Raw genomic sequence first — 12,956 nt, forward strand, 5'->3', positions numbered from 1 at the left:
TTTATCCTTTCCCAATAAGTTAGCCCAGTGATCCTTTCCCCAACTATTCTGGCTCTGCGGACTGGCGGTGGCGGCAGCGGTGGCAGCAGGGAGGGAGGGAGGGAGGGGAGGGGATGGTTTCGCATGCATGTGTGCCACTCGCACAAAGGCAGCTTCACTCACCCGTGCGCTTGCCCACCGCTTGCGCAGCCTGGCGTCCAGTGGGCCACGGCAGCTGTTAAATAACATGGTTGTTAAGTGACTTTGGCTTCCCCATCGATTTTGCTTGTCAGAAGTTGCAAAAGGGGATCCCGTGACCTTGGGACACAACCACGGTCATAAATATGAACCAGTTGCCAAGCCTCTGAGTTTTGATCACGTGATTAAGGCAATGCTGCAAAAGTCGCAACTGTGAAAAATGGTCATAAGTCACCTGTGCCTTTTGAACTTTGAAGGGTCACTAAAGCAGCGTTTCCCAACCTTAGGAACTTGAAGATGCGTGGACTTCAACTCCCAGAATTCCCCAGCCAGCTATGCTGGCTGGGGAATTCTGGGAGTTGAAGTCCACGCATCTTCAAGTTCCTAAGGTTGGGAAACGCTGCACTAAAGGAACAGTTGTAAGTCGAGACTACCGGTGACCGAACAGCTGAGCGCCGACATGCTGAACTGCAAACTGCAAACTTCTGCAACCTTCTGTCCCTTCCCCCACCCGGGATTCCGCTTGAATCTTCGCAGCAAGATCGGAGCTGGGGAAAGTGGGGGGGGGGGGAAACACTCCCTGCCCACCAAGCCTCCCCTCGCATCGTTGCAGATCGACGGATCGGCCGCTTTGCAACTTCTCATCCCGCAAGAGACGCGCGGCGGAATCCGAGCCCAGCGCGGCCCCTCGTTCCGCCGGCCGGTGAATTGCAGGCAGCGCAGCGGGCGAAAGCAGAAGCCCTCGGCCGCTCTCCGGCCTCCCGGGGGCCGGCCCGGCGCCAGCCCGCGCGCCCAGCAACGCCGGTCCGCGGCGGGCCAGCCGGGCTCTGCGGCCGTGCCCTGCCCGCCACCCTCGGGCGCCGCCTCGGGCTCCCGGCGCCCCGCTCGCGCCCGCTTGCTCGGCGCCGGCCCGCGGGGAAGACCGCCCGAAGGTGGCTCGCGGCCGCCCCGACGCCCGGACCCAGGGCCCTCCTCCGCCCCGTCGAGGGAAGCGCTGCAACCCGACCCGGACCCGCTCCGGCCACCTGGCCTCGCCCGCCTACCTGCTCGTCCTCGCCCGGGAAGCCGCGAGGCCCGGCTCCGCTTCCTTTTTAGGGACGGCGAGGCCCACCCTGCAGGGAGCGGCCACGGGCGAACGCCTGCCCTCGCGGCGGCGGCTGCCGGGAGTTCCGCGGGTCGGGTTGCAGCGCGGCCGGGAAAGCGGCCGGGGCGCCCAGTGGGAGGAGCGCCTCGGGAGCAGCGGATCCGGCCTGGGCACCTCCCGGCAAAGCCCCCCCGAGGCCAGCGGGCTCCGCTCTCTCTCGTTCTCGGTCTATCAATACTTATAGCCGGCTGGCTGTCCCTCCATCTAACAATCTTTCTAGCTTTATTTCTCTGTTTCTCTGTCTTTTGGTCTGTTTCTGCAGGTGTAGTCATGGATACCTTTGTGTAGTGTGCGCATGTACAGTAAGTTGTCTGCGTCTCCTTTCCCTCCTCCTGGTGGCCTTGACAGCCTGGATTAGGGCTTCTCAAGGTCTGCAACTTTGACACCTGTGGATTTCAGTTCCTAGAATTCCCCAGCCAGCAACTGCGCCAGGTTTAAGCTGTTGATTTCCTGATTTCAACATTGCCTTCAATCCAGGCCCTTTGCATCTAGAATTCGTGTAGATTGGAGATTGCAGATCTCACCGTAAAATTAAAATTCAAAAGCACATAATCAATTCAGAAGTATTGTTGTTGTTGTTAATTGCAAAGTCCTGTCCGACCCATCGCGACCCCATGGACAACGTTCCTCCAGGCCTTCCTGTCCTCTAACATCTTCTGGAGTCCCTTTAAGCTCACACCTGCTGCTTCAGTGACTCCATCCAGCCACCTCATTCTCTGTCATCCCCTTCTTCTCTTGCCCTCAATCTTTCCCAGCATTAGGCTCTTCTCCAGTGAGTCCTTCCTTCTCATTAGGTGGCCAAAGGATTTGAGTTTTAGCTTCAGGATCTGGCCTTCTAAAGAGCAGTCAGGGTTGATCTCCTCTAGGACTGACCGGTTTGATCGCCTTGCAGTCCAAGGGACTCGCAGGAGTCTTCTCCAGCACCATAGTTCAAAGGCTTCAATTCTTTGGCGCTCAGCCTTTCTTATGGTCCAACTTTCACAGCCATACATTGCAACTGGGAAGACCATAGCCTTGACTATACGCACTTTTGTTGACAGGGTGATGTCTCTGCTTTTTAGTGTGCTGTCTAGATTTGCCATGGCTTTCCTGCTCAGGAGCAAGCGTCTTTTAATTTCTTGGCTACAGTCCCCATCTGCGGTGATCTTGGAGCCCAGGAAAATAAAATCTGTCACTACCTCCATTTCTTCCCCATCTATTTGCCAGGAATTGAGAGGGCCGGATGCCATGATCTTGGTTTTCTTAATGTTAAGTTTCAACCCAACTTTTGCACTCTCCTTCTTCACCCGCAACACGAGGCTCTTTAGTTCTTCTTCACTTTCTGCCATTAGAGTGGTATCATCTGCATATCTTAGGTTGTAGATATTTCTCCCGGCAATCTTAATTCCAACTTTTGATTCATCTAGCCCTGCCTTTCTCATGATGTGCTCTGCATGTAAGTCAAATAGGCAGGGTGACAGTATACAGCCTTGCCGGACTCCTTTCCCAATTTTGAACCAATCAGTGGTTCCGTGTCCAGTTCTCACTGTTGCTTCTTGACCCGCATATAGGTTTCTCAACAGACAAATAAGATGGTCTGGTACGCCCATCTCTTTAACAACTTGCCACAGTTTGTTGTGATCCACACAATCAAATGCTTTAGCATAGTCAATGAAGCAGAAGTAGATGTTTTTCTGGAACTCCCTAGCTTTCTCCATGATCCAGCGTATGTTAGCAATTTGATCTCTAGTTCCTCTGCCTCTTTGAAATCCTGCCTGTACTTCTGGTAGTTCTCGATCCACATATTGCTGGAGTCTAGCTTGTAGGATTTTAAGCATAACTTTACAAGCATGTGAAATGAGTGCAACGGTGCGATAGTTTGAACATTTTTTGGCACTGCCTTTCTTTGGAATTGGAATGTAAACTGATATTTTCCAATCCTGTGGCCACTGCTGAGTTTTCCAGATTTGCTGGAAAATTGAGTGTAGCACTTTTACTGCGTCTTTTAAGATTTTGAGTAGCTCAGCTGGAATACTGTCACCTCCACTAGCTTTGTTGTTGCTCAGCTTTCCTAAGGCCCATTTCACTTCATATTCTAGGATGTCTGGCTTGAGGTCAGTGACCACCTCATTGTGGTTATCAGGGACGTTAAGCTCGTTCTTGTATAGTTCTTCTGTGTAATTTTGCCACCTCTTCTTAATCTCTTCTGCCTCTGTTAGGTCCCTGCCATTTTGGTCCTTTATCATGCCCATTTTTGCATGAAACGTTCCCTTCATCTCTCCAATTTTCTTGAAAAGATCTCTGGTCCTCCCTATTCTATTGTTTTCTTCTATTTCTTTGCACTGTTCATTTAAGAAGGCATTCTTACCTCTTCTAGCTATTCTCTGGAATTTTGCATTCAATTGGGTGTATCTTTCTTTTTCTCCCTTGCCTTTCGCTTCCGTCCTTTCCTCAGCTATTTGCAAAGCTTCCTCAGAGAGCCATTTTGCTTTCTTGCATTTCTTTTTCTTTGGGATGGTTTTAGTTGCTACCTCTTGTACAATGTTGTGAACCTCCGTCTATAGTTCTTCAGGCACTCTGTCTATCAGGTCTAATTCCTTAAATCTATTTGTCACCTCTGCTGTATATTCATCAGGGATATGATTTAGTTCATATCTGAGTGGCTTAGTGCTTTTCCCTACTTTCTTCAGTTTAAGCCTAAATTTTGCAACGAGAAGCTCATGGTCTGAGCCACAGTCAGCTCCTGGTCTTGTTTTTACTGACTGTATAGAGCTTTTCCATCTTTGGCTGCAGAGCACATAGTCAATCTGATTTCTGTGTTGACCGTCTGGTGATGTCCATGTGTACAGCCGTCTCTTGGGTTGTTGAAAAAGAGTGTTTGCAATGACCATCGTATTCTCTTGACAAAATTCTGTCAGCCTGTGCCCTGCTTCATTTTGTACTCCAAGGCCAAACTTGCCTGTTATTCCAGTTATCTTTTGGCTTCCTACTTTAGCATTCCAATTCATCATTCAAAAAATGATGATAAGGACATCATTTTTTGGTGTTAGTTCTATAAGGTGCTGTAGGGCTTCATAGAACCGGTCAATTTCATCCTCTTCAGCACTGGTGGTTGAGGCATAGACTTTGACTACTGTGATATTGAATGGTTTGCCTTGGATTCGAACTGAGATCATTCTGTCATTTTGGGGATTGTATCCTAGTATTGCTTTTCCTACTCTTTTATTGACTATGAAGGCTACTCCATTTCTTCTGACAGATTCTTGCCCGCAGTAGTATACCTGATGGTCATCTGAATTAAATTCACCCATACCTGTCTATTTTAGTTCATTGATTCCTAAGACGTCGATGTTCAGTCTTGTCATCTCTTGTTTGACCACGTCCAGCTTTCCTTGATTCATGGATCTTACATTCCAGGTTCCTATGGAGAAAAAATCTTTATAGCATCGGACTTTCCTTTCACCACCAGACACATCCACAGCTGAGCGTCCTTTCGGCTTTGGCCCAGTCGCTTCATTCTTTCTGGCGTTACTAGTACTAGCCCTCTGCTCTACCCCAGTAGCATATTGGATGCCTTCCGACCTGAGGGGCTCATCTTCCAGCGTCATATTGTTTTGCCTTTTGGCACTGTCCATGGGGTTTTCATGGCAAAGATACTGGAGTGGGTTGCCATTTCCTTCTCCAGTGGATCACGTTTTGTCAGAACTCTCTGCTATGACCTTTCCGTCTTGGGTGGCCCTGCACGGCATAACTCATAGCTTCATTAAATTACCCAAGCCCCTTCGCCACGACAAGGCAGTAATCCATGAAGGGGAAGTATCATTAGCATATTGTTTTTGAATATAAAGGTTTGTTGGAAAAGTTAACGTGATTAAAAATATAGTCTATCTGGTGCTCGAAAAGGTGTATTCATATACATATAGGCCTAAGTACATTTTTTGCAGCTTTTTGCTATAACTTTTGTCGTGGATGTGAAAAAGGTTAAGCTATTGGTGTGTCCTTTTCCCCTTGGTCCTCCTTTTCAATGGTCCATGTCCTCCTCTGCCTGACCTCATATTGGCCACCGTAAGTGTGGCTGCTCTCTGTATGCAGGCATTTCAATTACCTGCCCAAAGGGTAGTAGTGGCTATATGGAGGCCAGCAACTCACAACTTCTTCCATGTCCCTTTTTGGAGCACCAGGAGTACCATTACATGAGACTTGGCAACAGCAGCACCAAGTGCAAATTGACCTCTGCTGGAGTGGAGGCGAAGTGTCCAAAAATACAAGATGGTTCAAGAAGTAATGGTTGGAGAGGTTCAACCTAGAATTAAGGAGAAATTTCCTGACTCTGAGAACAATTAACCAATGGAACGACTTGGCTCCAGAAGTTGTGGGTGCTTCATTAGTGGAGGTTTTTAAAAAGAGACTGGACAGCCACTTATCAGAAATGGTATTGGGTCTCCTGCCCTGGGCAGAGGGTCGGACTAGATGACCTCCAAGGTCCCTTCCAACTCTGCTATGATTCAATGATTGGATGATTCTGCAACCACACCTTGGAAGCCCCACCCTTTTTTGAATCCAGGTGAGTGCTCTTGGCAGCTTTCCAGGGGAAAGGCCTGGATTGCCTAACCTCCTAGTTTCTCTCAGAGGCACCAGATCGCTGCCAAGTACAAAAATAGGGAAAAGATGTCAATTTAACATACCCTGACCATCAGCAGCAAAGTCCTGGTAAAGAAGCTCTTATTTTATGGGGCTTTTTTTCTGTGAGAAGTTGATAGAAGAAGGAGAATCAGAGACACCAAATTGCAATCAAGGTACTCTACATCTGGGTTGCCAGGCAGAGTCGGGCCATGTTTCTTTTTACTAAATTTAAATCCTATTGTTAAATCATTAAACCACTTATCATTAAAATAATCTCTGAGCGGTACAGAAGGAACTGCAAAAGGAACAATGAAGCCATTTCAATGAAGTCGTGCTGATGCAACTGTCCGTGTAATAAATATTGCTAACAATGCATTCTGTATTAATGGGTAGGGAGGAACGAAGTCAAGGGATTTCATCTTCAGTTGGTGGCTGAACAAATCACAGCACAGAATCCTAGGCCTGGAAAGGACCTTGGAGGTCTTCTAGTCCAATCCCCTGCCCTCCTGAAACCCAGGATCTCCTTCCTCGTGCTCTGCTGTTCCATCGTTGCTTCCTCCTTATGCCTTCCAATGAAGTTGGACTTTCTTGCCTTTTTAATAAAGATCCTCCCCAGATAGTGGTGAAGAGGGGGCTGACCTGTTTTCCAAAGCACCCGAGGGCAAGATAAGAAGCAACAGGCAGAAGATTAGAGAATCAACCTAAAAATAAGGAGAAATTTCCTGACCAATTAATCAGTGGAATGGCTCGTCTCTAGAAGTTGTGATGGGTGCTCCATCGCTGGAGGTCTATGGAGATTCTCAGCCATCCAGGTCATGGTTGTCCTATTTCTCTTCTCATCCAAGAAGCTTCTTCAGTTCAGTTCTGAACTGAAGAAGCTTCTCGGGTGAGAAACGAAACAACTTCAAGAAAGAAAAAAACAAAAGTCTAGTGGCCTTTTGGAAAAGCCCCTTTGGGTCTATCACTGGTTTTTAAGAAGAGAATGGACAACCATTTGACCAGGATGTTATAACTTTTCCAGCTTGAGCAGAGTGTTAAGACTTGGAAGCCTCCAACGTCCTTTCTGTCTTCTAAGTCTTAGGTCCAGACAGCTAGAGAGCCCTGGAGGGGTTGGGGTGGCTGTTGCTGGAAGGGTGCAACTGACCCAGGAAGGAAAATCTAAATCTGTTTGTGTCCCTTTGCACACTTACACCTGGTTTTGGAACTAGGGGCTCAGTTTAGACGAGCTTTCAAGAGCCAGAATGAAGATGCTTCAGATGCCTCGCTATCTGCTATCTAAGGGTTAGGTCAGTGATGGCGAACCTTTTAGAGACCGAGTGCCCAAACTGCAACTCAAAACCCTCTTACGTATCGTCGGGTGCCGGGTGGGCGTGGCCCTTTGGGTGGGTGTTGCCAATTGGGTGGGCGTGGTCCATTGGGTGGGCGTGGCTGCGGTGGTAACGGCAGGCTGGGTGGGACTAAAATGTTCAATCAATCAATTCCAACTTTGCGAGATCTTTTTTTTTCCTGTGAGACGTTGAAATTGATTGATTGATTGAACCTTTTTTTTAAAAGCGAAAAGGTTTTATAAAACCCAGCAGAAGGCCTAGGACTGGGGTGACGGTGCGCGTGCCCACAGAGAGGGCTCTGCGTGCCACCTGTGGCACATGTGCCATAGGTTCACCACCACGGGGCTAGGTTCTCATTTTAAAAAACAAAACAGCCTCCCTTGCTTTCCCACAAAGGAAAGAGCTGAATGCCAATGGAAGGCCCAAAGATCTGAAACCAATCCAGTCACTGGGATGAAAGCAAGAGATAAAGGTGAGATGTTCCGATTGCCTTTCCTTCTCCTATCAATTTTATTGGATAGCTTTCTGTACAGCCGGGCCAGCTAGAGAAGACAGGAGAACAAAGGATCTTGCATGTCTCTTCCTCCCCATTTCACGCCTTTGAACTGGTTCCAGTTCCTAAGAAGTCAGGCAATGGGAAGGAATCTGCTTGTCAAATAAACACTGGTAGCAGAATTGCTGGATCTGATCTGCAAGAAGCTCAGCACCTGCTAGATGGCAGCATTTTAGAGCTTTCTGTACCTCTTCATTGCCACCTAGTGGATGTCAAAGGTTTTGCAGCCAGAATTGAGAAGGGAGGAAAGATGGAACATGCAGTGCTCTTTAATTAAGACTGTCATGAATACGAGGATACAATGGAATTTGCTTTATTGCTAGATAATAAATCTTTTTAGGAAGAATGGCCAGTGTATTATTAATTTTAATTTATATTTGTAAAAATAAATAGAATATATAATTAAATATTGTGTATAATTCTTAAAACTTTACAGTAATAAAATGTTATATTAAATAATGAATAAAATTCATCAAAATATAAAATAAATGAATTGTTTTCACTTTTAAATGAAATAATAAAATAAGAACTTGAACAGTGACATGCCTGGCACACCCCAGGTCTGGCTGTAAAAAGGGACAGAAAGCATTGTAAGTTTAGGAAGCTCAGCTTTGGTGGCTGCCAGAAGTGCGTGCAGAGTAGAAAGCAAGCAATGCTCCATCTGTTTTTACATGCATTACACATAAAAAATATGTGAAGCTTCAATTACATCACTGCAGCCACCATCTTGACTTTTTTGACCATCAAGTGCAGCTATCTGTGGCAACCAACCATTAATTTCGTGCCATTTTCTGAATGGACACTTGGAGGCTGGAGGAGGCTGCAGGGCCCTAACTATTGCTCCCAACTCCCTTTTACAGGTAGTCCTCAGTTAATGACCACTCATTCAGTGACCATTCAAAGTTACAACAGCATTGAGCAAGAAAACCTACGATGAATCCTCATAATTCTGGCCTTTGCAGTGTCCCCAAGGCACGTGGTGGCAATTTGGGCATTTCCTAACTTGCTCACAATTACAATGATTGCATGTCCCGCAGCCACGTGATCACCCTGTGCAACCTTTCCTGCTGAGCAAAGCCAATGGGGAGGTTGGCAAAGAAAGTCACTAGTAAGTCATTTCACACACACACACCTGGCTGGCAGCAGCCACTCCCGGCCCTACCATGCTCGTGCAGAGTCTTGTGCCGTACCTTCACACCACCCTTACCTACCTGCTGGTCTGCTTATGAGCCACCTGGGACATGCTTAATGACCCAGAATCCTCAGTTAATGATGGCAACAGGCAGTGCTGGGAAGTGCCAGCAGTAATGTAATGTTGCACTTTATGAGTACATTGTTTAATGATGGAAATTTGAGTTCCAAGTGCCATCATTAAGTGAGGACTAGCTGTAAGCCATAGGACTAATTAGGGGCCCCAATTATCCTACCATATTGTGTAATTGTGTGAAGCCCAGGATGATATGGATTGAAGCAGTGTCGCCTTTACTATAACACGGAAGCCACAGGCCAGCTGCATAAGCTGGAAAACCGGGAGAACGAGCAGAAACTTTCCCACTGTGCATTTATTAGCTCCTTTGCATCACAGCCTTGGAGCTGAGGCTGCTTCCTACATTGACCTGGGACCTTCCTTCTTTGTAAAAAGGAGCGGGTTCTGCACAATTGAAAATAATATTATATTTACCCCAGTCCTATTTATCAGCATTTTTAAATTCTACAATGTTGGTTCTTCCCACATAGTATCAGAAAAGAAGGTGAAAAGGCCTCTTTAAAATTCCGATGGAAATGATGGACCTCTAAATCAGGGGTCCCCAGCCTTTCCGGCTTCGTGGACAGCTGGGGGAGGGGAAGTGGTGCACCTGCTGCTCGAACAAATGAAGCTTCACACACGCGTGTGAGTGTCTGCCGCTTGCACAGCCCAGCTCCAAACAGACCGTGGCCCGGGGGTGGGGGAACTCCTGCTATAAATCAAGGTAGAGTTCCTCATTTAGTTATTAAATCAGATAAGTTTTAACTTTTTTTCCCCTGCTTTAATTGATCAGAATTTTAGAAACCATTTTAAAATGGTTTGGCTATCAAAAAAATCATCTAGCTCTGTTGCTAGTGATCACTTGCACTATAGTCATCCAGAAATTATTTATTTATTTGCTTGTTTGTTTTCCACATTTCCAAACTATAACTAGCTGATTAACCCCACGCAGCATGTAGTCTTTAATGGAACTACACCTACATGGAGAGAAGTATGCAGTGGGGTACTGCAAGGTTCATTCTTGGGCCTAGTACTCTTCAACATCTTCATAAATTATCTAAATGAGGGAAAGAAGGGGAACTTATCAAATCTGCAGATGACACTAAGATGGGGGAGAATTGCTAAGATTTCTGAAGATAAGCTCAAGATCCAGAAGGCTCTGGACAGATTTGAGCATTAGGCCCTATCCAACAAAATGCAATTCAGTGGTGGAAAAAGTAAGGTCCTGCACTTAAGTAGGAAAAACCAGAAGCACAGGAATAGAACAGGAGGTACCTGGCTCAATAGTAGTGAGAGGGATCTAGGTGTCCTAGTTAGTAGACCACCGTTTCATATGAGCCAGCCGTGTATTGCAGCTGCCAAAAAAACCAATGCAGTCTTAGGCTGCATCAACAAAGGGATATCACGAAGATGGTGAGAAGTGATGGTACAGCTTTATACTGCAGTGGTAAGACCACACTTGGAATACGGTGTCCAGTTTTGATCACCATGATACAAAAAAGGTGTTGAGATTCTAGAAAGAGTGCAGAGAAGAACAACAAAGATGATTAGGTGTCTGAGACTAAAGTATGCGATGAATGGTTGCGAAAACTAGGTATGTCCAGTCTAATGAAGAGAAGGACCAAGGGTGACATGATAGCAGCCTTCCTATATTTGAGGGAGTCGACCTATTTACAAAAGTACGAGGGCAGGAGAAGAAATAATGGATGGAAACCTCTCAAAGAGAGATCTAACCTAGAATTAAGGTGAAACTTCCTGACAGTTAGAACAATTAACCAGTAGAACGAGGGTGAAGGTGCTCCATCACTGGAGGATTTTAAGAAGAGATTAGACAACCATTTGTCTGGAATGGTCTAGACTAGAACACTTCCACGATCTCCTCCAACTTTGTTATTCTACATTCTAGACTTGAAGAAGGATTATCAACTTAATATATCTGGAAACACTGAAAAGCAACTGGCTAAGAATACACTGGAAAATATTATTCCTTCTGCTTTTATCTTGCAATGAGTTATTCTGCAAGAGAAAAAAGGATGTCACAAAATGCCTATGCCAAACAGGACCAATTGTCATCCTGTATGTCCTCTTCGAATACACAGACGGATGCTTTCCACAGTTGCAAGGATTCTGAAAAATGATTTGTTTTTGTGATTAATATTTCTATTATAATCTATCTATATATCTTTCTGTCTGCCTGCCTGCCTACCTACCATCTGTAACACAAATGGACAATGCCAGATCATTTTAGTGCTGGTGGCTATACTTTTGAGTGCCAGAAGATGGCAGTATGATCACATACAAGCTTAAGCAGAAGTTTTACAGTGCTTAAATGCTGAAAAAATACAATTGATTGATGCTAATTGTCTTCACCCTTGGGACTCATGCAATCATACAAACAGAATATTTTTCTTGATATTTGTTTGCATTTCTTTGTTACAGGCGTAAGGTCTGTGAACGATTTTCTCAATATCTAACATATTAGTAAAAGTTCAGGGAGAGCAGAAATATTAAAACTATTGAAAACGACATATGAGAGAGCTCTACTTCTGTGCTGGGTCTAGGACACAGGTCTGCAACCCGCGGCTCCGGAGCCGCATGCAGCTCTTTCAGCTGTCTCCTGCGGCTCCCAGTCCTCTGCCATGTGCAGTCAAAAAAAAATGGGACTCAACTTCCGGTGGCTCCGCGGCGACGGAGGGAGCCTTCCCGGGCTGCCCGCGGCTCAGCTGTTGTTTTTTTCGCCTGAAACAGCGCCGATCAGCTGTTCGGGCGAATCTGAAGCCCCCTCCTCGGGAGAAGAGGAGGGGGCGAGCTCCCAGGTAGGGGTAGAGTTCTCCAGGGCCGCCTGAGCTTATGGCTTGGGCGGCTGAAGGATTGAACTCCCCCGTAGCCTGGGCTGCTCCCAGCTGGCCGTCGCCTCTGCTCCTGATTCTTGGAGCAGAGCCAGCCGTCTGCGACCACCCCTGCCTGAAGGAATGACTATGATTTAAAGGAGCAGGCAGAGCGATACAAGAGGAAATGGTAAAGAGGATTACTATGTTTTACTCTCCAGCTTGATGGACTTTTTTGGATTACAAATCTGAAGTGAAAGTGCGTCATATTTGGTAAAAGATGGCGGCTAAACCACCCCCTAAAACTCTTCGGAGTGCTGGAACTTCTCCCGTGCAACAATCATTATTGCAGGCGCTGCATCCTCCTGATGTATTGACATCAAAGGACTTACAAGATGCTCTTGAAAAACATACCCAGGTAATTTTGGAATCAATTAATATTAGATTTGCACAGATGGAGGAGAAATTGGAGAAATTGGAGGAGAGAATGGAGGAGAGGATGGAACAGAAGCTCAAAGCGATGAGGGTAGACATCTTGACTTCAGTGTGTAAAGTGGCTCGGTGTGTGGAAGAATTGGAGGAAAAGCTAGAAGACTTGACTCAAAAGAATGCTATATTAGAAGCAAAAGTATTGGAGAATGAAAATAAAATGGAAAAGGAACTGTGTCTTGCTGAATATTTCCAGATGCAGTTTGCCATTAGAATTAGAGGCTTAAAGGAGAATACTAAGGAAGATCTAAAGCAGCTGGTTTCTGAGGCTTTTGAAATAGTGTTGAAACAGCCAGCATCTGAAATAAAAGGAGGCATGGACAAAGTGTTTCGTGTGAATTCATGGATTGCCAGACAGAGGAAGTTGCCTAGAGATGTGGTGGTATATTTTGCAAAAAGGGAAACTAGAGATGAAGTTATACAAGCTGCTTATGATACTAAAGTTATGATTGCTAATCAAGAAGTTTTGGTCTTAAAAGAAATTCCTCCAAAGATTCTAAGGAGAAGGAAGGATTTTACATTTCTTGTGCAAGAGCTCAAGCAACGAGATATAAGGTTCAGATGGGAGATCCCAGTGGGGTTGATGGTG

The 12,956-nt window shown here is 46.0% G+C and overlaps 1 protein-coding gene across 3 annotated transcripts in view; it reads right to left on the minus strand.

Annotated features, from left to right (window-relative positions):
* The window catches only part of ANXA4 (annexin A4), a 31,114-nt gene extending 29,481 nt beyond the window's left edge, over positions 1-1,633 (minus strand). Inside the window, exon 1 of one of the 3 annotated variants that reach the window (XM_081334183.1) lies at positions 1,600-1,633. In XM_081334183.1, the coding sequence (XP_081190309.1) occupies positions 1,600-1,618 (19 nt within the window). In that variant the 5' untranslated portion in view covers positions 1,619-1,633. Of the gene's footprint in view, positions 1-162; positions 340-1,220; positions 1,377-1,599 lie in introns of those variants that run through there. The other 2 variants (XM_081334184.1, XM_081334185.1) reach the window with 2 other exon arrangements.
* Between the last annotated feature and the right edge of the window lie 11,323 nt (positions 1,634-12,956).

This window comes from Vipera berus (genome assembly GCF_964194415.1).
Source record: "Vipera berus genome assembly, chromosome: 8".
Lineage (NCBI taxonomy): Eukaryota > Metazoa > Chordata > Lepidosauria > Squamata > Viperidae > Vipera > Vipera berus.